We start from the raw sequence: 26,760 nt of genomic DNA, 5'->3' as shown, positions 1-26,760 counted from the left end.
GTGAAAATCTGACCTTTGACCTGACCTGTGACGTCATCGGTTTGACCTAGGTCAATGAAATTTGGTCACAAGGTAGTTCCCGGGTAGGGCTATCAAACGCCGTTTGAATTTTGAAAATCGGCCGGTAACTTTCCGAGATCTTAGGGGGGGCCGAAACGCCCCCCCCCCCCCCTACGGGTGGTAGGGTCCGCCGGTAGCCCTACGGGGCGCGGGTTAATAGTTAAAATTTAAATTTCTTATTTGAAAACTTGCATAAGAATAAGATGTGATAGCGACGATGTCGGAAAGCAGCCCCACACATGAGAAGATATAGCCAGATTGCATTTCGATGATAGGTGCATTGAGCAATAAATAAAGTGGTGCGCTTTCCAAAGGTCTTTACCAAGTTCATGTCAATGATAAGCTCAAAAGTAGTTCCTTCCAGTTACCTAAAATCTGTAGTTTATCCTGAAACTGCCTGACCATTGCTCAGACTTAGTCGTAGGCGTTTATGACATTGAAGGTAAAGGTAGTTACATCTAGATATGTGTTGTTATTCGTATCAACCTAAAATGATGTGTTTATCTCATTTAGTCGCTCCCAGAAACTGGATGATGGCGTCAAACGGCGAGAGTGATCACCATGTAGACCGTTTTGTTGCATGCACTTTCAGCATCAATCCAGATAGATTTGACTTTGTGGTTTATTTCTTGCGAACTGACAGATATAATCTTTCAATTTATATCGATTTTCGATAGCTCCTGGTCTGTCTGGGCTGGAAATAAACAATCGGAAACATGGGAATTTCGTGTTTTATTGTCCAGAATAATAATATTTACAGATTTGTTTTATTATTCTCAACATCATGAGCAAACAACGAAACGGGGAAAACAACCACGCATAGTGTACGTAACAATATTTACGAACAAAGTCTCCTATTCGACACGTAATTTCCTCAAGATTTGTAAAAAAGACACGAAGTTTCAACTGCATTATGCTCAACAAATAAATGAGCAATGCATATATTGATGGCTTTGGTCTGATAAAATAATACAATACAGCGGTATTTATCTAACAGCAATGAAAGTGCCTTTCATCACTGCAAAATAACGAATACGGGAAAACAGAGGCGTACACAGCGACTGTAGAAGAGCGGCTAGTCAGAGACCGTAAAACGTCAGGTCGACAACTGTTCATAAACCATCGCCAACAACAATGATTGCTTATCAAAGGTCTTCCCATGTCACCACCTCAGCCGAATCGCCGCGCCGATTTGGAAGCGGTAGCGGTCGCCTCTAAGTTCTGCTGAGCCTGTAAGTTCCGACCTGCGTTCGGAAAGATACGTTCTGAGACTCCGCCCGACACAGAGACGACGCCAGCTCTGTGAAAACCTGGCAACAAGATCTACATTCATTGAGCAGTAACAGCACCGCGCAGACGTCGATCCGTGGGGGAAAACGCACGCCGCGGAGATAGGAGCACCATGAATGAAGTGACACACTCATTCGGGAAATGTTCACAAGGGCTGCTGACAATGATTCGTTAAAAACGTTAGGCAGTACAACGCCTATATGTACTTGCTACCATATGCAAGAGCTACAAGACCTCAGTTCTTCAAAACATCGATCAACGTTCAAACGGCCAACCAGCTTCCTTTTATAACTTACGCTTGTACCATGCTTGATCGTCCTCGTCAATGTGGAACTCACATTCATTAGCACCGACAAAATGCGGCATACAGCTGCGGTAACCAGTGTTCCTCACCCCGGCTACTGCCGCACCCTTCCTACCTGAGTTCCACACACCACTGCACCCACACCGCGGCTGCGGACGGCGCCTTTGAGGAGCAGTTCCCTCCAGCGGGCGCCACCGGAGCAGGTACCGCCACTGTCCAGGGTCCCGGCGGTCACCAGAGTCCCACTGAGGCCGCTGCAGGTCCGCCCGGGCCGCGGTCTGAGCCGCTGCCGTCCCGAGCTGCCGCTGCTGCTGGCGTGCCGGCCCCGACACGCCAATACGACTCCGCTCTGTCCGGTAGCGGAGTCGCTGCCGCTGCGCCGGGCCCCGACACGCCCCCTCAGCTCAGCTCAGCTCTGGCTATTAGCCGACACGCTGACGCTGCTGCGGGCTGACAATCTCCGTGTACATGACGTCGATCGGCCGCCGGTCGTCGTACAGTGTCGGCGCCTGCAGGATGATGCCGGCCGTCCCCACCAGTACCGCCAGCGTGAAGATCCAGAGGAACAGCCGGTCCAGCACCATGGCTACGTACTTCCAGTCCTCGCGTACCTATCCGGGACGTCAGCGGCGGTCAGGTCAGTGCAGGGGGGGGGGGGGGTCAGACAGATGTCACAATGGCCCGTGGCGGGCTGTGAGTGAAACGGTCTTTCTGAGATAATGCTGTCAAGGTTTTCATTGACCTGGAATACATAGATAGCTTGACCTCTCGTTACAGTGCACCACCACTCTGACACGAATAACGAACAGTGAATCATGCATACTTCAACAAACACACACAAAAAAGTCATCTGGCTGCTGCCTCCGTCTCCTGTCCGAAGAGAAATGAAAAGTCATTGCCCAGCGTTGTCCACTCAGACCCGCGGGGCGCCACCTACCCTGGTGGTGTCCTGCTCCCGCCGGGTGCTCTCGGCGATGAATTTGACGCCCTCGAAGGCGCGGTAGACCTCAGAGCAGTGGCCGAGCTCGCACGGCCGCGCCTTGTGGCAGCCGAACTCGTCGTCTACGGAGCTCGGGTTGCCGTGTATTCGGCACGGCGCGTTCAGTCCCAGCGCGTCCACCTCGTTCCTGCGGGAAACAGCCATCGCTGCTGGTCAGACCGGTGACACGGGCAGGTCTGTGATATTCACTAACCTTGAACATCGCTTACAGTTCTCCGTAAATCATGACCGTTTCATCCGTTTAAACATCTGGAGCTCAAGCGATAAAACAAACTGAACCAGAATTATGCAGCATTGTTAAAAATTTTGAAACACATTTCTATCAAGCAACGATATTCAAGTCGTATTTCATGTCAAAACAAACTTTTTAATTTAATCAATCTATTTATTTTATTTCATTTATTTATTCTATAATAATAAATTGGCGCGAAAATTATACCATTCAAGATAATAATAGATTAAATAAAATATTAATTTTATTTATTTTGTTCTATTTATTCAATTTATTTATTTTATTTTATTGAACCATTGTCAAGGAAAAAGAAACTGTCATATTACTGCCCAGCAACAAAAAGACAAATAGCCTGAAATACAATCGACTTTTTACATCATGGTATATAGGTACTAACGCTTTGCCTAGTTGCAATTAACAGTTGCATAACAACATATGTCATGATTCAAGACATCACTAGAACACACGTTGAAAGTTAACCCGCGCCCTGCTGGGGGGGGGGGGTGTTTGAACACCCCCCTTGTGGTTTTTCGCGAATATCTCAAAAACGGCGGCGCGGAGCGCCGCCGTTTTTGGTACACCTTATCATACATCAATTCTACACATGTTGTGAAAATTTCAGACCAAGGTCATTCAAGGTCAGGTCACCAGGTCACTTGAAGTGACCTCACCTCATAAAAAGTTTCAATGTCTGTCATAGCTACACCGAGTGACCGATCGCTTTGAAACTTTCAGCGATTGCTAAGAGCAATAGCATGTACAAAATGTATATCTCAGAATTTTGATATCGATGACCTAAGGTCAGGTCAATTTTGCGACCTCCCCATTATAAGTCAATGGGAGAAAATTGAAAAGCGTCTGTTTTGGACAAAAGACATTATAAACACTCCCAAACACCGAATTACAAGTGTTTTAGACACACTGAACATGAAAATGGTGTCTGTGACCCTTGTTTATGCCCTGAGGTCATCTTAGGTCACGAATGGTATCTAACAGTTTTTCGCAAATAACTTTTGATAGAGGCATGCTAGAGCGACGAAAACGCCTTAGATGTGTTCAGCTCGACGATACGGATCGACTGATATGCAACATGACCCTTTCCGGTCAGGTCATGACCTTGACCTGAGGTCAAATTTTCAAGTTGACCTTTCAAGGTCAACTTATAGTTCATTCGATGCGTCTTGACGAGAGGAACACAATGCCGGTAAAAGTAAGCTCGTACAAGGCTTGGGTCAAAAGTTATTGCAGAAAAACTGTTTCCGAAAAAAATCGGCTATTTTTGCAGTTTTTGCCCCCTGCAGGCAAAACCGTTGACGTTAGGTCAAATCTGAGAGAATTACTCAGAAAGGGCGTTAAAAGGGCTATCGAATGCGCTTTTCCGCGGCGCTGTAGCTCTATTGGTTCTCGAGTTATGCGTTAGCTTCTTGGAAATTTTCGACATTCGACCTGGAAATCGGCGAAATTTTGCCTTCAATGACCTCTGGTGACCTGACCTTTGACCTGACCAAAAAATTGACCGAAGTGACTTCGTCATTATTTTTGACGCTCTTTCGAACGCCGCCTTCCGCGTATCGCTACGTGGCCCAGGAGCCGAGTTACAAGGGGGGGTGTTTGAACACCCCCCCCCCCCCCAGCAGGGCGTGGAAATCCAGGACCTCCAGCCGGGCGCGGGTTAAGACAGTTTTCAACACGCAAACGTTTTACCAAATAGGTATATCCTCTGTGAGAAAACGTTTGATATGATGCTGCAGTTAGCTCAAAGTCGTATTGATAGCCAGCGGTTGACGGCTGCTCAATGTTTGCCGCCATCGCCGTTGTGAAATCCACGCCGGCCCATTCTTTCAGATTATTGTAACGATTCTCTCGGTGATTGCCAAAAGCCTTGCCACGTATCTAAGGGATACGGTCTTGAAGCCGCACGTGGCTGCAATGTCCATTTGTTTTAACATTCGCCATCAGCTTTGCGGTGATTACGAGCGAGCGAGCGCAGCGAGCGAAGCGAAGTCTTTTCAATATAACGGAAAAATCTCAGTATGAGCGGCCCGGCCCGGCCTGTAACGCTTTTGAGAGGCTTATATCTCAGCAACCGCTGGACCGATTGGCCTTCGGTCTTTTTTGCTGGGTAGCCCCATCCCTTCTACCCCGTAATTGACTACTTTTGATACATCTCAGTGACCGTCGTGGCACGTGCCACGTGAAAAGTCAAGGGTGTTCAAGCAGTTTTGCAAAAGTAATGATGTTGAGAGGCCCATATCTCAGCAGCGGCTTGAGCGATTGTCTTGCGGTAATTTTTATAGGGTAGTTGCATCCCTTCTACCAAAGGTCGGATACTCTTGATTTATGTGAGTGACCCCCACTGCACGTGCAAAATACAAAAAGAAGAGGTGCAAAATTTGTTCTCATTTCAGTAACTCGGTAATTACTGGGACGATTTCGCTGAAATTTGGCATACAGGTAGGCACCCACCAGGCAATGCATTCCCATGTGTTGCGGTTAGGGTGCTACTGCACGTGCGCACGTGCAGGGGGCGTTTCCAGATCTCGAGAACGGCTGGGCCGATTGCGCTCAAATTTGGTGCACGGTTGGGGACTGGTTAGTAGGGTGCCGTGCAAAAGTCATTTTGGACGCCGTTTGCACGTGCGCACGTGCAGACTGCCGCTTCCAGATCTCAGGAACGGCTGGGCCGATTGCGTTCAAATTTGGCACACCGCTATGGTTAGAAGGGTGCTTTGCACAAGCCCGTTGGAAGTACCCTCTCGCCCTTCCGCACGTGCAGGGCTCACTTTTTTTTTCTTCAAACATTTATTGACAAACCATACAAATATGACACAAGTAAATAATAATCGAGGGCTCTCACGCCCAACAAGGACAGTCTCTGTCATGGCTTCTGACACGAAACAGCCGGTTTCCCGTCTATGCTTACGAGCGCTCCAGGTTGAGACGTTTAAACCCGCAAACACCTGATATACATGATATACACCGACACAATAGGGCTTTCAAAACCCCCACAACGTGCGAGTAATATTTGGCGAGCGTACACGCTGGCATACAGTGTTGGCAATATACACAAATCGGACGCCACATTTCAACTGCATTTTGACTGGGCGGCGGCCGAATTATAAAAATATAGCTCGCCACCACCACGTGATGTGGTGTGGCCCGCCTGGCCAAGCCGCCCCGGTGTCCTTTCATGGACTAAAGAAACGCGGCGGGCCATCAGCCACCGCCCGCGCCGCCCGGCGAAGGGGTATCGCGGGCGGCGCCCCCTATCCACCGGCCGGACGTGCGAGCCGTCGACTTGTAGGGCCGGCGCCCCGCACGCCCGGCCGGCCGACCGGCCCCAGTCAAAGAGGCCGGTCCCGGGTTGGCCCGGATGGGTCTTGGGAGCGGTGGCTGATTTTTTTATTTTTTAAACAAACTAATCAACACAAAAAAAAAACGAAAAAGAAAGAAAGAGGGACTCGTCTGGTGCGTCAGCGGCGCAGACGGCGGCGGCCGCCGCAACGAGGGAAACCCCGGCGGCGAGACGGCGGCGGCCGGCCACAGCAGTGCACCAGCGCTCGCTGACCGCTACCCGCCCCCGCACCGGCGCCGGGGCACGCGGGCGCGCCTCCGCAGCGGACCGGCTCGCAGCATCGCGGTGACACAGGATGGGACTGAATGATGAGGCTGGGAGAAGGATAAGGATGATCGTAATCTCTTTTTGTTCGTGAATTGTCTATGTTCTTAGTTTGATATTGTGATTGAAGAAATGCTGGTGTGTATTTGCCTAGTACTTGGTAACTTTAATTGTTTACTAAATGCTGTACGTTTCCCCATTTCTTGTTGAATTTGTGTGTTGTGTTGGATAACCTAGCTGTGTATAATTCAATTTCAGCCTCCCATCGAAGTTTGTTTTTTAGAGAAGCTATGCTAGGGTGTGTCTCGTTATAACCTGCTTCGTATATTACCATTTTTGCTAGAGTTATGATTATTATTTCTATATCGCTAAGGTTTTCAAGGAAAAACCATGACGCTAGGTTTCCCAGATTTATTGCTAATGGCCTACCAAAAGCTGTTTTAATGGATGACACATACGACTGAGTTATCGGGCATTGCCAGTACATATGCAATATGGTTTCGCTTTCTTGTCTACAAAATGTACATGTGTCATCGTCTTTAATAGATATTATTTTTAAATATCTATTTGTTGTTATAATACGATTTGTTAGCTTGTAGTGAAATGTTTGCATTCGGGTTGAGTTTGTTGCTTCTAATACTTTTATGACACTGTTATTTTCAAAGTGTCCGACATCGCGCAACCATTTCTCTTTTTGTCTATTCAGTGTGTTCACTATTTCGCATTTCCTGCTTTCTACATATGTGCGATAAGCCATGCGAGGGAAATTTGGATGATTTAATATAAGATTCATTTTTGATGGTATGATGGGGCGACAAGTACCGACGTGTAACTCAGTGTCCGATACGTTGGGTAAGCTTCTTATCAAACTTGTATAACAAAGAAATGTCATTTTGATGTCATAAGTGGTTTCTAGCATATCCTTCGTGTACCAATTTCCAGTGGTTTCGTCGAAAAGATCCAAGAGAAATCTGATCCCCATACGGTCCCAGTCTCTGATAATTGATCCCTTAAATTTTGCATAATCTGAAAACCAAAGACTCTCCAAAAGAATTGTAGGCGTTTCTGGCTTATACACTGCATTGAATGAGCTAAATGCTTCGAGAACGTCTTTCCAAAAACGGTTATCTATTTGACTGGCAACTTTTTTAAGTTTTTTTGCTCCATATAAAGGAATGCTTTCAAAATGTGGTAAGTGGACTTTTAAGCACTGTTTCCATGCAGCGTTTGAAGTGATTAGTCTCTTGAGCCACGTCAATTTCATACTGTTCACAAATGAATTTATATCAACCATGCGGAGTCCGCCACTCTCGTAATTTTGTATTACTTTTGCTCTTTTTACGGGATCCCGTTTTCCTCCCCAGAGAAATGAGAAAAGTAAACGTTCAATGGATTTTAAATACTGTTGAGAGGGATTCGGCAACGATGTAAATAAGTGAACCAGCTTAGATAACAGTAGCGACTTAATTACTGTTATTTTCCCCATAGGGGTCAAGTATCTTCTTTTCCATTGCGTTATTTCTCTTTCGATGTGCTCAACTTTTGGTTTGAAGTTGAGTTCAGTAATGTTTTTTATGTTGTTTGTGAAAATTACTCCCAACACCTTGATCTGTTCTACCCATTTGATACCCAAATCATCGGTAACGCGCTGTCTCATCTTACCAATTTGGAGACATGACGTTTTTTCTACGTTAAGCTGAAGACCGGATATTTTTGAAAATGTTTTGAGTTCGTGCAGTGCGCCTCTCAAACATTCGGTAGAATCCTTAAGAAAGAGTACAGTGTCGTCTGCATATTGAGCCAATCGTACTTCAATATCTTCTCTAAGTTTGATACCAGTAATTTTGTTTGAGTTATTTATTTGATTTGCAAGTGTGTTTACAGCAAGGTCAAAGAGGTATCCAGATACCGGGTCACCTTGTCGTATTCCACATTTTAAAAATATTTTCCCCCCTATAAATCCATTTAAAATAACTCTGGAGAAGTTCTCATGGTTTAAATACAGCGTTTTGATGATGTTCTGCAAGTATGGTCCGAAATTGTATTGTCCTAGTACTGCTAATAAATAGTCCCACGAAATTGAGTCAAAGGCTGCTTCAAAGTCTGCTGACATGATCAATCCAGATTCCTGATTGTGTACCACGCTATTGATAACGTCATATACTATGCGGGTGTTTTCTCCGATGTACCTTCCTTAAATGTACGCGGTTTGACACCTACGTAACCAAAGCTATCAAGCTCGGCATTCATAACAAAATTAAAATCACCTCCTACAATAATGTGATCACAATCGACCTCTTCAAGAATTTCGTCTAAGCGGGAGTAAAATTCCGGATCGTCTCGGTTCGGACCGTATATACTGCCTAACAAATATGTGTCGGTGCCTATCTTACATTGTAATATTACATAGTTTCCATTTTTATCTATGAATTGTGAGTAAATGTCATGCTGTAGATTATTGTTTATGAGAATTGAAGCGCCTCTCGAATTGTTTGTGTAACAGGCGTGATGCGACTTGCCATTCCACAATAGATTAAATGATGATATTTTTTCCTGTGTTATGTGTGTGTCTTGCAGAAAGATTATGTCCGCTTTCATGCCTTTCAAGTAATGCATGACGTCTCTACGTTTGTGTTGAGACCCCAGCCCTCTAGTGTTTAAAGTTATTATTTTCATTTTGCTTTCTGTTATTTTTCTAGTAGTATGCGGCAGTGTGTCGTGTGTGGCTCTCTGGTAATGTGCACGTACTTGTTCGGGTGTCTGTGTAATAATGGCAATGATGGCGTATTCCGTGGCGGCAGAGTGCGGTGCTGGGACGTGGGTTGGGACTTACCAAGGTTCGGGAAATTGGTGTGGAGGGTTCGGGACACGACGCTGCGACGATCGGCAACTAGAAGCAACGCCAGCGAACACCAGCGCCGGCGGAGGAGCAGGCTGCGCGCCGCGCCGGTCCACCCAGCCACCGCCCCCGCCGCCAGGAACACCGCAGGACGGGCCGCCGCCGCCGCCGCCGCCGCAGACAGTGCATAGAGGCCCGTCGAGGGGTGGAATCTGTCAACAGAAATCGGCCAAGCACAGAAAGGAGACAAAACACTTATATATGGCGCACTGTGAGTCACAAATACGTACAGCGACATCCTAATGAAAAAGATCAAGCGGAAATATTTACTAACATTTAGCACCAATGCTGAGGGGGTGACACCTATCACAATTTCGACGGGTTGCAAAAAAGACACAGAGATAGATATCGTAACAGGGAGAAGAACACAATATACGGGTAACTGAACAGACACGATAAAACTGGCACGGTTACAAATATTCTGATCCTGCTGACCTATCTGCTTCATTCCTTTACAGGGAACTTGAGCTCACGGAGCTTGTCCAACGAGTCTACTCTGGTACTGGTGCCGAATTTTTCGGCTTTGTAATGAACATGTCCCCACCTTGTGTAGACTGTGTAGATCTGTTTGGTTTTCTTCGCCTCCAGAAGAGAGCGGTAGATCACGTTCTTCTGTGCCGTGAGACTCTCGTTGATGAAGAGATCGTTGTGTCCTCGTAGTTCTAGTCGTCTGGCCATCAGCTGGTCGCGCACACTTCCGGGTCCCGAACGCACGAAGCGAACGATTATCTTGTTGTTGGGACCCGGGAGACGGTGTGCTCGGTCGATGTCGTCCTCCGTGATGTCAAGGCCGGGAAGACGGGCACGTACAGCACTGATCACGAGATCGTAGACGTCCTCCGTCTCACCCGCGCCCCGCCCGCCGCCCGGGCGCTCGTTACGCGCCCCGCCCGCGGCGCCGCGGCCGGGCCCGGCCGGCGCGCCAGCTGACGCACGGTCAGCGGGGCCGGCCGCCGCACCGCCCGGAGGCACGGCCTGACCGGCCGGCGGCAGGGCAGCTCTCTGATGACTCCAAGCTGACCTCTGTGACCTGATGTGTCCCAGATGACCTCCAATTGAGCTCTGTGATGACCCCAAGTTCACCTCTGTAGCCTGACGTGTCACAGATGACCTGCGTGATCTCCAATAGAGCTCTGTGGTGGCCCCAAGTTGACCTCTGTGACCTGACGTGTCCCAGATGACCTCCAATTGAGCTCTGTGATGACCCCAAGTTGACCTCTGTAACCTGATGTGTCCCAGATGACCTCCGTGACCTCCAATTGAGCTCTGTGATGATCTCAAGTTGACCTCTGTGACCTGACGTGTCCCATATGACCTCTGTAACCTCTAAGTGACCCCTCTGATGACTCCAAGCTGACCTATCTGACCTGATGTGCCCCAGATAACCGCCATGACCTTCAATTGAGCTCTGTGATGACCCCAAGTTGACCTCCGTGACTTGACGTGTCCCAGATGACCTCCGTGACCTCCAATTGAGCTCTTTGATGACCTCAAGCTGACCTGTGTGACCTGGCGTGTCCCAGATGACCCCCAATTGAGCTCTGTGATGGCCCCGAGTTGACCTCTGTAACCTGACGTGCCCCCAAGTTGCCTTCTGTGACCTGACGTGTCTCAGATTACTTCCGTGGTCTCCAATTGAGCTCTGTGATGACCCCAAATTGACCTCCGTGACCTGAAGTGTCCCAGATGACCTCTGTAACTTCCAATTGTGACCTCAATCTCCAACTCTACTAACTCTCTGTGACCTCATACTCTCTTAACTCATTTCTTCTAAAGCATCGCTTCTAGATGCCCTATAGCGCCACGAATCTCCTGTGATCGATCCCAAAATTCATGGCAACTAACGTGAGCGTTAGCAACCACAAGTCACCCAGTTGAGACAAAGCTTCAGAATCAGAGAACATGCTTGAACTGGCTGTCTCATAAGCTCGCAAACCAGAAGGGCGAATGTTCCTTTATGCTTGATAGAGTTTTCGACCTTACTGACGCTTACTACGGGATCAGCTGATCGTGTAGCCTTTTAAATTCTCGAGTAAAGCGGGTATTTAAACCTTGTCGCAGCTACGTTCTGTCGTATCCTCCGACAAACCCCTCTTTCCTCAACATCCCTCCTTTTTCGCTACGACACAACTTGCGACGGGACATGTGTCGTAACTTGCGACGTGTCGTAGATGGACTTGCGACGCCCTGGATCCCCCCGGCCATAATCAGTATCACCAGCTACCTGTAATGGTATACTGTACCGCGTAACACCTCAGCAGCGTCTGCCTGTAATGGTATACTGTACCGGCTAACACCTCAACAGAATCTGCCTGTAATGGTATACTGTTCCGTCTGACACCTCAGCAGCATTTGCCTGTAATGGTATACTGTACCGTCTGACACCTTAGCAGCATTTGCCTGTAATGGTATACTGTACCGTCGGACACCTCAGCAGCATTTGCCAGTAATGGTATGCTGTACCGTCTGACACCTCAGCAGCATTTGCCTGTAATTGTATACTGTACCGTCTGACGCCTCAACAGCATTTGCCTGTAATGGTATGCTGTACCGTCTGACACCTCAGCAGCATTTGCCTGTAATGGTATGCTGTACCGTCTGACACCTCAGCAGCATTTGCCTGTAATGGTATGCTGTACCGTCTAACACCTCTTCATCCACTTGTAATTGTATATTGTACCGTCTAACACCTCTCCATCTGCCTGTAGCGGTATACTGTACCGTTTAAACACTTAACTGGAGTTTTAAAACTTTAACTGGAGTTTAACACCTCCGCAACATCTCCCTGTAATGTGCACGGTGCCGTCAAAAACTATATGCAGCGCAATCTGAGCACAAAAGGAAAAAGAAATACCATCTCCACAAAAATGAACCATGCAATTCTGCATAGAAGTGTTCAGACATTAAGCATTTTGTTGAATGCGCAATTTTTGCCCTCTTGAATAATGTCTGAACATTTTGTGTTTTTACTTTTTCCACCCGCTACATTCTGTATTTCCACTTAACTTTAAGATTAAGTGTCGCGGTTGCTGTGTGCAGACGTGAGTGAACAATGGTGCGTGCAACAAAACTATTGTTCTGCATACGGTTTATGCGCGACGGAATCGTTCAGCTATTGGATCGCCTGGTGCTCGGACTAATGGACACCACGCCTTCCCCAGGGCGGCGTTCATACGGTGCACTGCCCCACTCGGCGAACCAAGCGGGAAGCAAAGTACCGGGCTGTGCCGACGCGCCTCTTGTTGCCCGCACCATTACCGAGCACCCTATTTATTCCTGATGGCTCGCCGAGACCGGGCCGGCCAGCGGCTCCATTTGGGCGGCGCGGCTCGTTAGTTTGCCGTCGGCACGCGGCGGTGCAACGTCTCTGATCCACCGACAGCGGACCCGCGGCCGACATTGATCGAATCACGGTCCGCGCACCGAGGGCCGGCGCCGCCGCGACCCCGGGGGGCCGGCGGGACAGAGCGCACTGCCACACACCTGGTGAGCGGAGACCGCACTCACCGGGAGGCCAAGGGAACAGCACGGCTGGGTACCGACCTGCTCTACCTTCTGCCGCAACACAGCGGCTTCAGGGCTGCTGTGCTGAGTTAACGTATGGCACACATGCATGCGTAGACGATGCCTCCTCGGACAGCGCTTCCGAGGAGGCATCGTCTACGCCGCAGCTAGCACCCGCGCTGAGCTGCCATTCATGCCTCGCGTATGTTCATACGCACCTGTTGTTGACGTCGCTGTAGACGGACGCCCTCGGGTAGCAGAGGCCGTGCTCCTTGATGGTCTCTCGGCCGAACGACGTCTGTCGGCCCCGACGCGGCTCCTCCGACGCGAACAGCTGATTGTTGGGGTACTGGGCGGCCGTATCCCGCACCTCCAGACCGTTACAGGTGCGGATCAGCACCCGACTGTAAAGGTAGCAGGCCAGGATCAGCACACGACTGTAAAGGGAGCAGACCAGGATCAGCACCCGACTGAGGACTGTAAAGGACCAGACCAGTGAGGATCAGCACCCGACTGTAAAGGGAGCAGGCCATTACAGGGGATCAGCGCCCAAATGTAAAGGGAGCAGACAAGTGAGGGTCAGCACTTGACTGTAAAGGGAGCAGACAAGGATCAGCACTCGACTGACGACTGTAAAGGACCAGACCAGTGAGGATCAGCACCCGACTGTAAAGGGAACAGACTAGTGAGGATCAGCACCTGACAATAAAGCAGCAGACCATTACAGGGATCAGCACCCGGCTGTAAAGAGGTAGACCAATATAGGTGCGGTCAGCACCCCACTGTAAAAGGTAACGGCGACAGAACAGAGCACCGATTCAACCGGCGACAGCGTCGAAACGCTCGGTCGTTGGAATCCCCAGAAGTGAGGGTTGGGCACGTCCATAGCGTGTGGCACAGCTCTGCAATCGACATGCAATGCGCACTAAAAAATGTGCCCTTGATGTCGTCCTCATTGCTTAAATGATGGTAACTTTGAAAGGAAATAGGTAATAATTGAAATAACTATGGCTAAGCAAGAGTCAATACATTTGTTTTTATATTAAAAATGAGGCGAACCTCAGAAGCAAAGTAACTACGCCCCTAACAAATCAGCAATCGAACGCGATTAACTTCCTGTAATAGCTCTGAAACGTGTGTAGTTATGTTCTACAATTCGTAACGTATGTACGTACATATTTCAAAAGAACCTGCTATCTAAAGCATGTGACGTCCCCACGCAGCGGCGAGCACGGCTCAGTGTCTTTGATCGATGTGTGGGCAGGTCGTCCACACGCCGGTGTACACTCAATTACCGAGCCGTGTGCTCTATGCCGGTAATTGCCGGCTGGAGTCGGCGCGCCCCAGACCTGTTCCCAATCAATACGGACGTGTTTACCCAGCGTATTGGGATCAGTGAGCGCACACAGTAATACAAACAGTACCGGCGTTGTCATGGCGACCGGAGATCAGACGGCGCTCCCTGATTGGCTGTCAACAGAGCAGACTGAGACGCCGTGAGCCGCCTCCTCGCATTACCGATCACTGCTCTTACTCTCTGGGGAGGCTTAGTGAAACGCATCCAATATCAATCGGACCATAAACACTTTTATCAGATTGAAGTAGATAAGAACTTTTTTTCAGTTTTCTGAGAAAAAAATGCATGCATTTGATAAATATCTTGTAGGTATTTATGAAAAAGGCATTATTGACATGACGATTTTGAAAAAAAAATGTAATCTAACTTCAAGAACGCAGATAATATCCTCAGCCCATTGACAGCCCTGTTCACTTTTTCCTGCCTTGGCTGACGGTCGGTCCATCTAGCTATAGGCCTAAATGAGGGGCAGACCCGAAAGGGAACACTGGCCATCCGTGATGACCGTTTTAGATGTCTTTGTGGTAGGTATATATGTAGGTACGTAAGTACCTACCTGCGACACGCCCGTACGTACCAACGGAATGGGCTCAGCCGCTGCGGCGCATATATCAGTGGTCGACTCAACCCAGCGTCTTGTCCTAGCGCCATACTCGTACGTAGGTATGTCTTTAGTTTATCATCTCATCCCATACCCCTGAGATAATTTTACTGGTATGAAAGGAGAAAAACAACAAACAAACACAAAGAGCACACGCCACACATTTTGTGCACTGTAGACATAACGCTATGCATTTTAGGAAAAAGGTTGCAGGCATATGCATTGTCCCTAAACAGTGCGTTAATTATATATTTTCGGTTGGTTCCCCCCCCCCCCCCCCCATCAACTAGGCGTCCAAGCCGACACCACCGGGTTAAGGCGTCCGGTGTGACACCTCTCAAACACAGAACAAATAGCCGAGCAGACAGACGAGATCACTAGATCAATTCCAGTGCCGTTTTCAGTCCCATTTCGCCCCCAGTTAGTCACGTTAGGAAAATACTCCATTATCGTTACGCATGCAGCATATGATCAACAATAAAATGCATTGGGAAACACGTGTCGTTCGTTTCTCAGTAAATAGTTTAAACAGCAGCAGGCACGATTGCGATGTGAGCGGTTTGGAATCGAGCGCACCGGTAATAAAATGTAGAGACAAGGTGACACGAATCCCTCTCTCTCTCTCTCTCCCTCTCTCTCTCCCTCTCTCTCTCTCTCCCTCTCTCTCTCTCTCCCTCTCTCTCGCTCTCGCTCTCTCGCTCTCTCTCTCTCTCACTCTCACTCTCACACTCTCTCTCTCTCTCTCTCTCTCTCTCTCTCTCTCTCTCTCTCTCTCTCTCTCTCTCTCTCTCTCTCTCTCTCTCTCTCTCCCCCTGCCTTTCATTCTCTGTGTTCTTTCTTTCATCATTCTTTTCTTTTGTCTCGTCAGATTCAGCATAAGATGCACCATGTCATGCCGTTTCAGTTTCGTATGCATGGTCGGTCATTGCTAAATGCTTACATCCACCAATGCACGCACTCTTCACACATTGGTAAATGAACTGTGCAAAGTGCATCATAACTCGGTGAGGTCAATCACGTGAGGCACGATGTGCTCCTCCACTCGTGCCGCTGGTTGCCCACGCGTGCTGAGCGGCTGAGGTGTCTCAGGCGTCACACGCCGCCACAGGCCGTCACACGCCGTCACACGCCGTTACAGGCCGTCACACGCCGTCACACGCCGTCCCAGGCCGGCCGGCGGTACCCACTTGGGACTGGTAGCCGGCCAGTGGGGCTGGTGGAGGCGCGCTGCCGGCCCGGCCGGGCTGCTGCTGCTGCGCGGCCCGTGCCGCTGCTGTCGCTGTCGCTGCCGCTGCTGTCGCCGCCGCTGCGTCTGGCCGGCCAGCTGACGGGCGCAGTTTGAGCTGCGGCCGCGGCGGGCTGAGCTGCGGCCGCGGCGGGCTGAGCTGCTGCTGAGCTCCGGGACAGAGCCGCCAATCAGCGGCAGGGGCGGCGCCGCGCGGCCCGCCCGAGCAGTGTATTGATGAGGAGGGTCGAGCGATCAGCACCGCGGATGGCGAGCAGACGGCTCAGCCGCGGCCACCTCATCAGCCCGGTCAGGGCGCGGTGGATCAGCGCCGCATCAAACGCACACCACATTCACAGAACCAAAAACGGCTGACATAACGTGTGTATGATATGCTCGGCTGTCAAAGGGAAAGAGCTGCCAACAGACGCGATATTCGCTACCCAGTACAATGCGTCGTGATTAAAACCACATGCTCTAACAGCCTCAACTACATTCGTTCACCATACCGTATAGGGCGTAGACTAAACTGTTTCTTATAACGGTACAAATACCTATAGCAGCAGACTGACCTGTGTTTGTCGTATTTGTTGTACCGTACACTGACCTGTGTTTGTCGTGATTGTTGTACCGCACACTGACCTGTGTTTGTCGTAAGTGTTGTACTGGGGCCGCCGCATCACCAGTAGCCGCGGCAGGATGTGGATGAACACTCGCCGCACCCAGGGCGCCATCGAGTGCGTTTGGGGCGACCGGAAGTGTATGTTGAGCACCACCACCGTCACGCATATACTGAAATGTAGGACAGACGCTCAGAAAACAATATTCTTGAATGCTGAAACTTTGCGGTTTCGGTACTTTCAATATCGGAATTGATAAGTTATCCAATATTTACCGTTTTTCCGTCTATTGAATTCCATCCGTTTGAATGTTTGTTAACCTTCGCCCCAGTGGGGGGGGGCATATGTTAGGGGAAGTTGGGGGAACGCCGAATACTTTTTTTCTTACGCCCGTAGCACGCAAGGTAGACAACATAAGCTATTCTTGTTGGCGTCATTCGAGAGGCCAGTCTTTTGCCTTTCAAACATACCAGGCGCATTTGATGAATTCGCATAGCGTTAAGCGCACAAACTAAAAATATCAAAGAAGTGACTTTTCGGCGTTGCCCCGGACTGCGGGGAAAGCCGAAAAGGGGAGAAATGATCTACGGGTAATACCGACATTGATGTTTTGCCACTTTATCTCAAACTTTATCCATAATTTATCAAAGCTGACACGCGTTTTAAGAGCTTGAGGACGCTTGGTGCACACTGGAAGTTATAATTGTGTGATGTAATAAAAAAAAAATGCCAGGTAAATAATTCCTTATAGGTAACAGGCCGTTGTGTCGGTTGAAAGTGTAATTTGTGTGACTAAAAATTCGCGTTGCTATTCTACAGCAGTAAAGTCCACGTAGCGTGCTTTAACGTGCGTAATTGCACGTTTTCGGCATTACCCCAGCCAGCCATACTTTCATTTGCAGGCCCATAACTTTTCAACGTGCCGTATAAATTTCAAATAGGCAGCACACTTATGCAAAGACATGCTGAAGATTACTTGACCGAATTGGCCAGACAAACGGTAGCATAATGATTCTTAGGTGTTGTTTTTTTTTTTTAGCATAATGAGTAAGAAATGCAGCTTCAAAGGCGCATGTAGTACAAGGAACGCGTACCTTGAAAACGCTCTTGGCGCCCTCACAGCCGAAGTATTCCGAATGACGACTCGTAACAAACATGCGATAATTGTAGTCACTTAAGCTTCAGAGCATCACTGACAGGTGGCATCCATGTCTTACGGTTTTCGAAATATCTCGAATTTCGGCTTTGCCCCAACTCCGGCATTGCCCCAACTTCCCCTACCACCCTCTCGCGTTTTTTGCGTGTAAATAAAAAAAAACGCGGCGCGCAGCGCCGCGCCGCTTGGGGTAGCTTTTTGTACATCAATTTTGGACAATGTGTGAAATTTTTGACCCCAGGTCATGTCAGGTCAGGTCACCAGGTCAAGTTAACTGACCAAGCCTAAACAAGTTTGCAATCATGTCCAGCCTGCAGTGTTTGTCAGAAAGGTTTCAAACTTGGTGGATTGCATGATGTTATGGGCGCCTACAATTTGTATATCTCGGATTTTTTATATCCGTGACCTAAGGTCAGGTCAGTGGCGTGACCTTACCATTATAAGGCAATGGAGAAAAATGAAAATGCCTCTAAATCCGTGTGTATGCATAGGAACAGTCCAAATATTTCAGAATCACAATAATTTGGACCACCCGTGACGACCAAGGTGTGTTTTTTAAGCTGATGGCCTCTAGGAAGATCATCCGAGGTCATTTGAGGCTACAAACAGATTTTTGCCAATAACTCTCGATTGGAGAGAGATAGGACGCTGGAGATGGTCTCATTGTGTTTGTCTTGTTGAGACGCATCGAATGATATGCAACATGACCTTTTCCGGTCAGGTCATGACCTTGACCTGAGGTCAAATTTTCAAGTTGACTTTTCAAGGTCAAATTATAGTTCATTCGACGCGTCTCGTCGAGAGGAACACGATTCTGGCAATAGAAATGTCCTAGCTGGTTTTAGTCAAAAGTTATTGTCGAAAAACACATTTCGTAAAAACAGCTATTTTTTAGTTTTTGCCCTCTGGAGGCTAAACCGTTGACCTGAGGTCAATTTTGGTAATGATTTTATCAAAAGAAGAGTTCAAAAGCTATCGATTGCTTTTTTATGCGTTTTTCTAGCTATCATAGTTCCTGAGATAAATGCATGTTTTCTGAGAAATATAATGACATTTGGCAAATTTTGACCTTTGATGACCTCCAGTGACCCCAATATTGCTCTAAGATGGAAATGACCTGAATACTTTCAAACGTACGCATTGAGAGCTATCGACTGCTTTTTACCGCATCTTTCTAGCCCTCTTAGTTTTTGAGTTAGAGGTGGGTGGTAACATATGCCCCCCCCCCCCCCCCACTAGGGCGAAGTTGGCTGAGACCGCCACTGGGGCGCGGGTTAAAGGGGCAGCCCTGCTGCGGCCAATGGAGAGTATTTGGATAGCACATGGCCAAAGCCAGGTTAAGCCAAAGATGGTTTTGACAAGTTACAGAAGGAAGCATTCAAACAGAAATATCTAAGTGCCACCTTATCAGATTGAGGGAGCAGCATTCCATCGTATTTCTGATCCCTCGGCCACCTACCTTAGCGTGTCGAGTATCATTGTAAAGAGGACGAACTTTCCAAGCAATGGCACCACCAGTGACGTCGGAGGAATGATCTCGGCCAGTAGCAGGAAGAACACAGTCAGTGACAGCAGTATGCTGATTGACAGACTGACCTGTCGAGCGGGCAGAGAGAGCGCACAAGGTCAAAGACGGAACACTCACACTGGGTCAAAGAAGATCACGGTTAGCGACAGCAGAATACTGATTGAGAGACTGACCTGCCGAGCGGATCAGGGAGCAGAGAGGGTCAAAGGCGGCGGGAATATGACATACATATATTCACAGCTCTATAAATGACTTAGCGGTCATAGGCAGGACAAGAGAAAGGTTATACTTAAGTACTCACAGCCAACAAAAAAAGTAATTTAAGATTACACGTGACATAAATACAATTAAAAATGGTACGATTTGGTTCATTGTGTAACATAGGTTCACAGAATTAATCCCGTTATCTAATTAGATTACATAGCAGCGTAGCAAATATTGTGTTCGGTTTCACTCCATCAAACACCAGCTCCCTCCCGTCAGAGCGGCGCGGCACACAATCCATAAATCCCCGCCGCGTCTGTGACGTATCAGCGGGTACATTTGTCGGGCGGCGCCCAACAGCTCCCCTCAGAAGTCTCCCGGACAGCCGTGGGCGTCATTACTCCCCGCCGTTTGGGCTGCACTCTGCGACCAGTAATTATGGCCAACGAGCAGGACAAAGGATCGGCTGCACAGCAGATGGGCGCTGAGGGACGTGGTCACGTGCGCGCCGGCCGCCGTGACCCACCAACGGCCCCTGCACGGTGCTAGGCCGGACCGTGACCGTGACATTTACCGTGACTCTGACAGAGACCGTGACCGTGACTGTGACCGTGACAGTGACAGCGCCATTGATCGAGACTGTGACCTTTACCGCCATGACTGTGACTAGACCATGCCCGTGACTCTGACCGAAACCCGTGACCGTGACATTGACTCTGACCGTGACTGTGAACGTGACCGGAGGCTGCTAACGATATACTGGCAATGTGTCTGCTGCTATTAGCTGTCCTGCCAGGCTGCTGTCCCCCTGTCCCGCCGGGCGCCTGTCCCGTCATGGTCCTGGTCCGTCATGCTCCACTGGAGCACTCCACTGAGTCGAGTGTTCCACGGTCCCGCCGGGCGCTCCTGCTCCACGGTCCCCGCAGACTGCTGTCCCACTGTCCCACCGGGCTGCTCTCCGTCGGGCTGCTCTCCGACTGTCCCACCGGACTCCTGTCCCATCAGGCTGCTGTCCCACCGTCCCACAGGACCTCTCCCCCGCCGACCGCTGTCCCGCCGGGCCCGGCCGTCAGAGAGATCGGCAGCAGGCCGGCCGTAATGGAGAGGCGTCGTCAAAAATGGATATAAATCGAGCGGTATTCCGTCAGCCGCCGCCGACTCCGACGACCGACTATCCGGCAGCCGCGGCGTGGAGGCGCGACGCCGCGGTACGGCGCCCGTCCCAGTGGCGTGGGCGACGCACTGCTGAACAGCGAACAGTATACGTGCAATACTAGTTACATATAGCTGTTTTAAATACTGGGATGCATTATACGTTGCATCACTTGTTTACAAAATCATCAAGTTTTCATGAAGAAGCAGGAGGTTCATCTCTAAAAGCAAATGAACTACCGGGCTTCTCAAAAAAGTTAGACGATTTTATAACTTAACGTATTGAAGGGTGTATCAGTGTAACAAAACATAATTGGGTATCACCTAAAAGCCTCATCAAAGACATTTCGTTTGAGGGGATTTCGATCCTCGGCAGTCGACTTTCTGAGCCGCGCCGAGGTCATGTTCGAGATGATCCCCTTTTTGCTCGATGCACAGTTAAGCCCGGCGCAGCGCGACCTCTGTTGCAGCACTACTACCCACGGAAAGCTGCATACGGCACACCGCTGACTTCACTGCATCCTTATGATCTTCGGAACCTTTTGGGTGGTTTCGGTACACCTGGGACTTGAGGTGGTCCTACAGGAAAAATTCCGTTGGGGTTACGTTCGGAGAATTCGCCGACCACGGGCGTGTCTCGAACCTCGAGATCACGCGCTGCCCGAAGCGCTCCCACAGCCCCTCCCGGTTTTCTTTAGCGGTATTGGCGTGGCACCGTCTTGCTGTAACCATTGGATCTTAAGCGTTACCGGATCTCTGCTCATCCTAATATTGCAGAACCCTCCAAAACGTCGCCAGAGCCACCCGATATCGCTGACCATTAACAGTCTGAGTAGCGCATCTCTCACACGAGTGGTGTTCGCCGTGAGCCTTTGATTGGGTTTATGGCCGCCGCTGTGTTCCTTGAATTGCGTGAACCTATGTTAACACTTCCTCGAGCCAGAAACTTGTCAATAATGTGGAAAATTTTGTTTCAAGATGTTGCTCTCTTTGCTCTAAAGTGTTTGCGGATCTTCCGTGGTGTCGAACCGACCGACTTAGTCTGGGAAAGCATAATTTCACGAGTTTTCCTTTTACTTCCCAAGACCACGGCTTCATTTTTTAAGCTCAAACCATGGTGTCATATAAATCTACGAAAAATTATCCGTTTTTCCACGCGCATTAATTTTGCTTAAATGTTGTTAGGGGTCCTCTATTCGCAAAAAAAAACGTCTAACTTTTTTGAGAAGCCCCTTAACTTTTTTGTTTTACTACATGTAGCAAAACACCCAACCCTCCTAACAGTGTTCTATTACCTTCTTCCTGGTGTTCATTTAGAAGCGCGAGTAATTTAAGCGGGGAAGGGACTAAATTAACTTTCTTAAAGTGCTCAGATATGTACTGTGCAATTACACCGCTAACGGTGTTAATATTTTTCTGTGTGTAGACTCATGCTCATTGCTCATGGCGACTGTGACATTAGTGGCACGGACCAATCGGCTCACCTTTTCACCGCTGTCCGATGGCAAGTAGAAGACGAGCACGGTAAGGAACGAGATGCCCATGCAGGGAATGATGAGGTTGACCGTATAGAACAGCGTCTTCCTCCTCATTGTAATGTTGAATGTGATATCCAGGTAAGGCTCGTTACAGCACGTGTAAAACTTCTCGTGCCTGAAAAGGAAAAGAGCAATGCAAAGCAAAACAATGGCAAATTAAGAAAAAAATATTACACAGAAAATATTTCACTGTTCGATAAGTCCGTAACAAAAGCGCAGGGAGTTAACGGCAAATGCTTTATTTGATCATGGCTGCGCCTACGACAGAACTATGCTGCTGTTTATCCTGAGTGGTACGCTGGAATTGTGAGTTGATTTGACCAACCTGGCGCTGATGAGTCTATGTTCTCTCACCTTATTGCTGGAACGTCCAAAATGTCCCACTCGACCGACAGGTAGAAATCGGTCAAATCGACCCCGATTTTCACCCTGTCGTCCGGAGGCTCCTCTTCTACGTGCCTCAGATCGACCTGAGAAACAGTGTGAACAGGCTAGCTGCAGGAAATTGAAATAACGCGGAAGACGACACGTTACATGATACACAGTCACGCTCGATGTTAAGCGAAACCGTGTCCCCAATCGACACATTATATCTTTTAGTCAGCGGCTGACTAGATTTAACGTTTTCATTAATTCGCACGGCGTATATGTGGGCGTGCGCATTTCTTTTCTATTTTTATCGCGTGTTCCCACTAAATACACCCCAATGACTGTCGCAGCAAAACGTCTGTTACGGATTAGAACCGAAACTACTTCCGAGATTGAAAGCAAGTTTCCTTTTCATATATGGTTGATGGCTGTGATGAGCATTGTTAGTATTATAGTTTTAGTGATGATGAAATAGCCTTTGCTCATACTTAATCGAAAAATGACGAAAAAACAAAATATATATATAAAGTGACTGATATTTCGCCCTTGTGGCTTCTTCAGAGTGAACATTTAAACCATTCATGTTTGAAGCAGAGATGGCGAACGTGCGGAAAACATTCTTTGCACCACCGATCACAAGTTGTTGCTACCATAAATAACAATAATCCAATTTTAACACGTTACCCTAAGTACTAATCCTAAATACATCGAAGTCAATGATACCTAAAATAAAAAAGGCATAATTTACGATCACGATCTTCTCCCAGACTGCCAGCATAGGTATACAGAAATAAAATGACGCATGTTGGCCTAAATAAGAACACACACGATCCCTGCACAATTACACATTTGACACCGGTACCGAAATTTAATAATTACAAGTAATTGGGTCCTACACCTCGTACTCAAATGTATCAACACATCACACCGAATACATTACAACATGTACATATACAAAACACATCGATCGATGGTTGACAAAACGTAATCGTTCAGTGGAGCAGTGGCCACGTGTCGATCTGGCCGTTCGACACGTGAGTCTATGAGTCTATGTTCTATGTTCTCCTTGTAATCCTTATGTTACAAATTAGCACTTACAATTGCCAATACAATTGCCAATTACTAATTCTTTCCAAGTTTCCTTTTCGTGAAAAAGAAGACGGGTCGACGCTTTATGCATCACCATCGCTCAATAGTCCGAGCCCCACCTGTTTTCCATCGTACGTCCATGAACCGAACTTCATGACGCAAGTCTGCTCGTCAAACGGAAAGTATTCGACGTCGATCTCGCACGAGGACTTGTAGATGGCCGGCGGCTTCCATTCCACCTTTCCGTCGGAGAAGAGCGTCGCTTTGGTGGCCAGCGTCACTTCGAAATTTCCATCGGCGCTGAAAACAGTAAAACTCTGAAGGAACTGAGTAGGTTGCGCTCTAAAACAGCAAAAAACGAAAGCAAATAATTTACCAGACATGCATATGACGCGCGTGAGGGTGGGTCATAGAAAAGAGGTAAGTACCTATCTAAGTAAACGAAGACATGAGTTTCTTCTTATGAACATCATTATAAAATGGAATCACTTTTCAGTAGGCACAGTACCTATGTATGTGTAATGAAATTAGTTAAATACATCATAACTTAGCATGCCGTTTGCCTATTAGTGTTTTTCTTTCCTAGCGCATTTTCACCAACAGAATTAAAATGTGTTCTTTATTAAATGTATCTGGCATTTTTTTTCTATAGGACATTTGTTTAATGCTCTTTGAAACGATGCTCCATTGATGTCGGTAAGCGCCAAAGAACTTTACTCACTTGTTGTACAGCACAATGTCTGGCCTCCATATGTGATCTGACGGCACGTGCAGCATGGTGACGCCTCCGTACTCGCCGGGCTCCCACTTCAGTTTGTAGTCCTCCCAGTGCTACGGAGAGGCGCGGCGTCAGCCCAACTGAGTGCAGCGAGAAGCGTAAACAGATGGACCAGCCACAGCAACACGAATTAAACGCCACGGGTCTCGACAGAGTGGCTGGACCATGGACGGACCAAACATGTGTAAAGAACGAACCACACACAGCGTGGGTTTATTTTACTAATTATTTCCATAACGGATCGAATCCCCATGTTCCCATTCCCTGAAATCTCCAGCTATAATAGCATAGGGTAAAAATTACGCCACCCAAACAAATGTTAGTTACGCTAGCTGCTTGCATGCCGTTTTCTTACCTGCTCGACCCAAAGATTCGTTGTCATGATTTGATTCTTCAAATTCTGAAATAGAGGACAGCACATCAATCAGCGGGCGTCACTGCAGTGTATGATGTGTATTGCGTGTAATCAATTATCCCTCAACACATAGGCCATCGGCGACTCCATTGGCCAAACCTTAAGTGCCACAGGCTGACAACATCTCTCGTAGCTCGCTACGGTGCTATAGTTCCGAAGATAATCTGGGGGCGTCACCCTCCCCTTAAATCAATGACATTCGGCTGGAGGCACAGTCAAACGCGGGTTACTGTTGAAACCATATTCCCTTTCTGCCTTTGGCAGAACATGGTGGAGGAAGCCTTCTTTCTATCCGAGTCATCGCTCTGCCGTCACGAAACATGAATTATTCGCCTGCCGTGTATAATCGTTCTGGGCTAATTATCACCTGTCATCGCACTGTATCCCTCTCGGACGGTAGCTGAGCGATGGTGCTGGTATAACCCCCGCTCCTCAGTCGCAGACCGCTGTGCGAGGCCAGGGGAGCGGTACAGCGGCCTCTGACCGGGGTGGGCGGGGAGCGAGCTCCCGGCGTCTGATCGCTGATCAGCCCCCGGGGACACATCGGATAGATATGACAGGGAGGGGCCCCTGAGGCCAGTGGCGGTCGCAGGGGGGGGCCATCAGGGCCATGGCCCCCCCCCAAAGCCAAATCAGGGGGGGCCATCATATCATTTGGCCCCCCCCAAACAACCGATGGGCCCCCATGGCCGTGTGGGGCCCTGGCCCGTATTCGATTGTCACGAGGCTCGAGAAACCCACGCCAGCTATTAACAGCTCCCATACCAGTCTTTGAGGGTCCTACACTGACCTCTGAGGGCCCTTCAGTGGCGGTCAAGCGTCCACATTGACCGCTGAGGACCCACATTTGATTGACCTCTGAGGGCCCTCCACTGGCCTTTGAGGGCCCCTAAACCGGCCTCAAGGGCCCAACCGGCGTCTGAGAGCCTCACACCGGCCTCTGGTGGCCTCATTTCTGTCTCTCGAGTCCCAAGACTAGACTTTAAGTGTCTCTGAGGGCCCCGCACTGGATTCTGAAGACCCGATGCCGGCCTCTAAGAGCCCGCATCGGCCTCTGGGGGCCCATCTTGGCCTTTGAGGGCCCTCCGCTGGTCTCTGGTGTCCAACGCCGGCCCATGCCGGCCTTTTAGGGCCCCACACTGACCTCTGAGGGCCCATGCTGGCTGGCCTGTAAGGACCCACATTAGCCTCTGAGGGCCCCCGCACTGGATTCTGAAGACCCGATGCCGGCCTTTAAGAGCCCGCATCGGCCTCTGGGGGCCCATCTTCACCTTTGAGGGCCCTCCGCCGCTGGTCTCTGGTGTCCAACGCCGGCCCATGCCGGCCTTTTAGGGCCCCACACTGACCTCTGAGGGCCCCATGCTGGCCTGTAAGGACCCACATTAGCCTCTGAGGGCCCCCGCACTGGATTCTGAAGACCCAATGCCGGCCGCTCAGGGCCCGCATCAACGTCTGAGGGCCCATGGCTTGGCCTTTGAGGGCCCTCCGCTGGCCTCTGGGGTTCAACGCCGGCCCATGTCGGTCTTTTAGGGCCCCACACTGACCTCTGAGGGCCCCATGCTGGTCTGTAAGGACACACATTAGCCTTTGTGGGCCCCGCACTGTATTCTGAAGACCCGATGCCGGCATCTAAGGGCCCGCATCATCCTCTGAGGGCCCATCTTGGCTTTTGAGGGCCCTCTGCTGGCCTCTGGGGTCCAACACCGGCCAATGCCAGTCTTTTAGGGCCCCACGCTGACCTCTGAGGGCCCGTGCTGGCCTGTAAGAACCCACCTTAGTCTCTGAGGACCCGCACGGACTTCTGAAGACCCGATGCCGGC

The 26,760-nt window shown here is 49.1% G+C and overlaps 1 protein-coding gene across 1 annotated transcript in view; it reads right to left on the bottom strand.

The window, feature by feature from the left end:
* Nucleotides 1–773: 773 nt before the first annotated feature.
* LOC122382942 (acetylcholine receptor subunit alpha-like) overlaps nucleotides 774–26,760 on the bottom strand; it is a 43,847-nt gene continuing 17,860 nt past the window's right edge. The window contains exons 3-12 of the mRNA XM_043368913.1: nucleotides 24,881–24,925; nucleotides 24,469–24,578; nucleotides 23,867–24,047; nucleotides 22,644–22,759; nucleotides 22,236–22,404; nucleotides 19,327–19,463; nucleotides 16,734–16,883; nucleotides 13,127–13,312; nucleotides 2,592–2,781; nucleotides 774–2,265 (exon numbers count right to left, since the gene is read on the bottom strand). Coding sequence (XP_043224848.1) covers nucleotides 2,077–2,265; nucleotides 2,592–2,781; nucleotides 13,127–13,312; nucleotides 16,734–16,883; nucleotides 19,327–19,463; nucleotides 22,236–22,404; nucleotides 22,644–22,759; nucleotides 23,867–24,047; nucleotides 24,469–24,578; nucleotides 24,881–24,925 — 1,473 coding nt within the window. The 3' untranslated portion in view covers nucleotides 774–2,076. The remainder of the gene's footprint in view (nucleotides 2,266–2,591; nucleotides 2,782–13,126; nucleotides 13,313–16,733; nucleotides 16,884–19,326; nucleotides 19,464–22,235; nucleotides 22,405–22,643; nucleotides 22,760–23,866; nucleotides 24,048–24,468; nucleotides 24,579–24,880; nucleotides 24,926–26,760) is intronic.

This window comes from Amphibalanus amphitrite, unplaced genomic scaffold, assembly GCF_019059575.1.
Source record: "Amphibalanus amphitrite isolate SeventyFive unplaced genomic scaffold, NRLGWU_Aamphi_draft 000151F_arrow, whole genome shotgun sequence".
NCBI lineage: Eukaryota > Metazoa > Arthropoda > Thecostraca > Balanomorpha > Balanidae > Amphibalanus > Amphibalanus amphitrite.
Note: the sequence above shows the minus strand (reverse complement) of the source record. Positions and strands in the feature narration are given on the sequence as shown.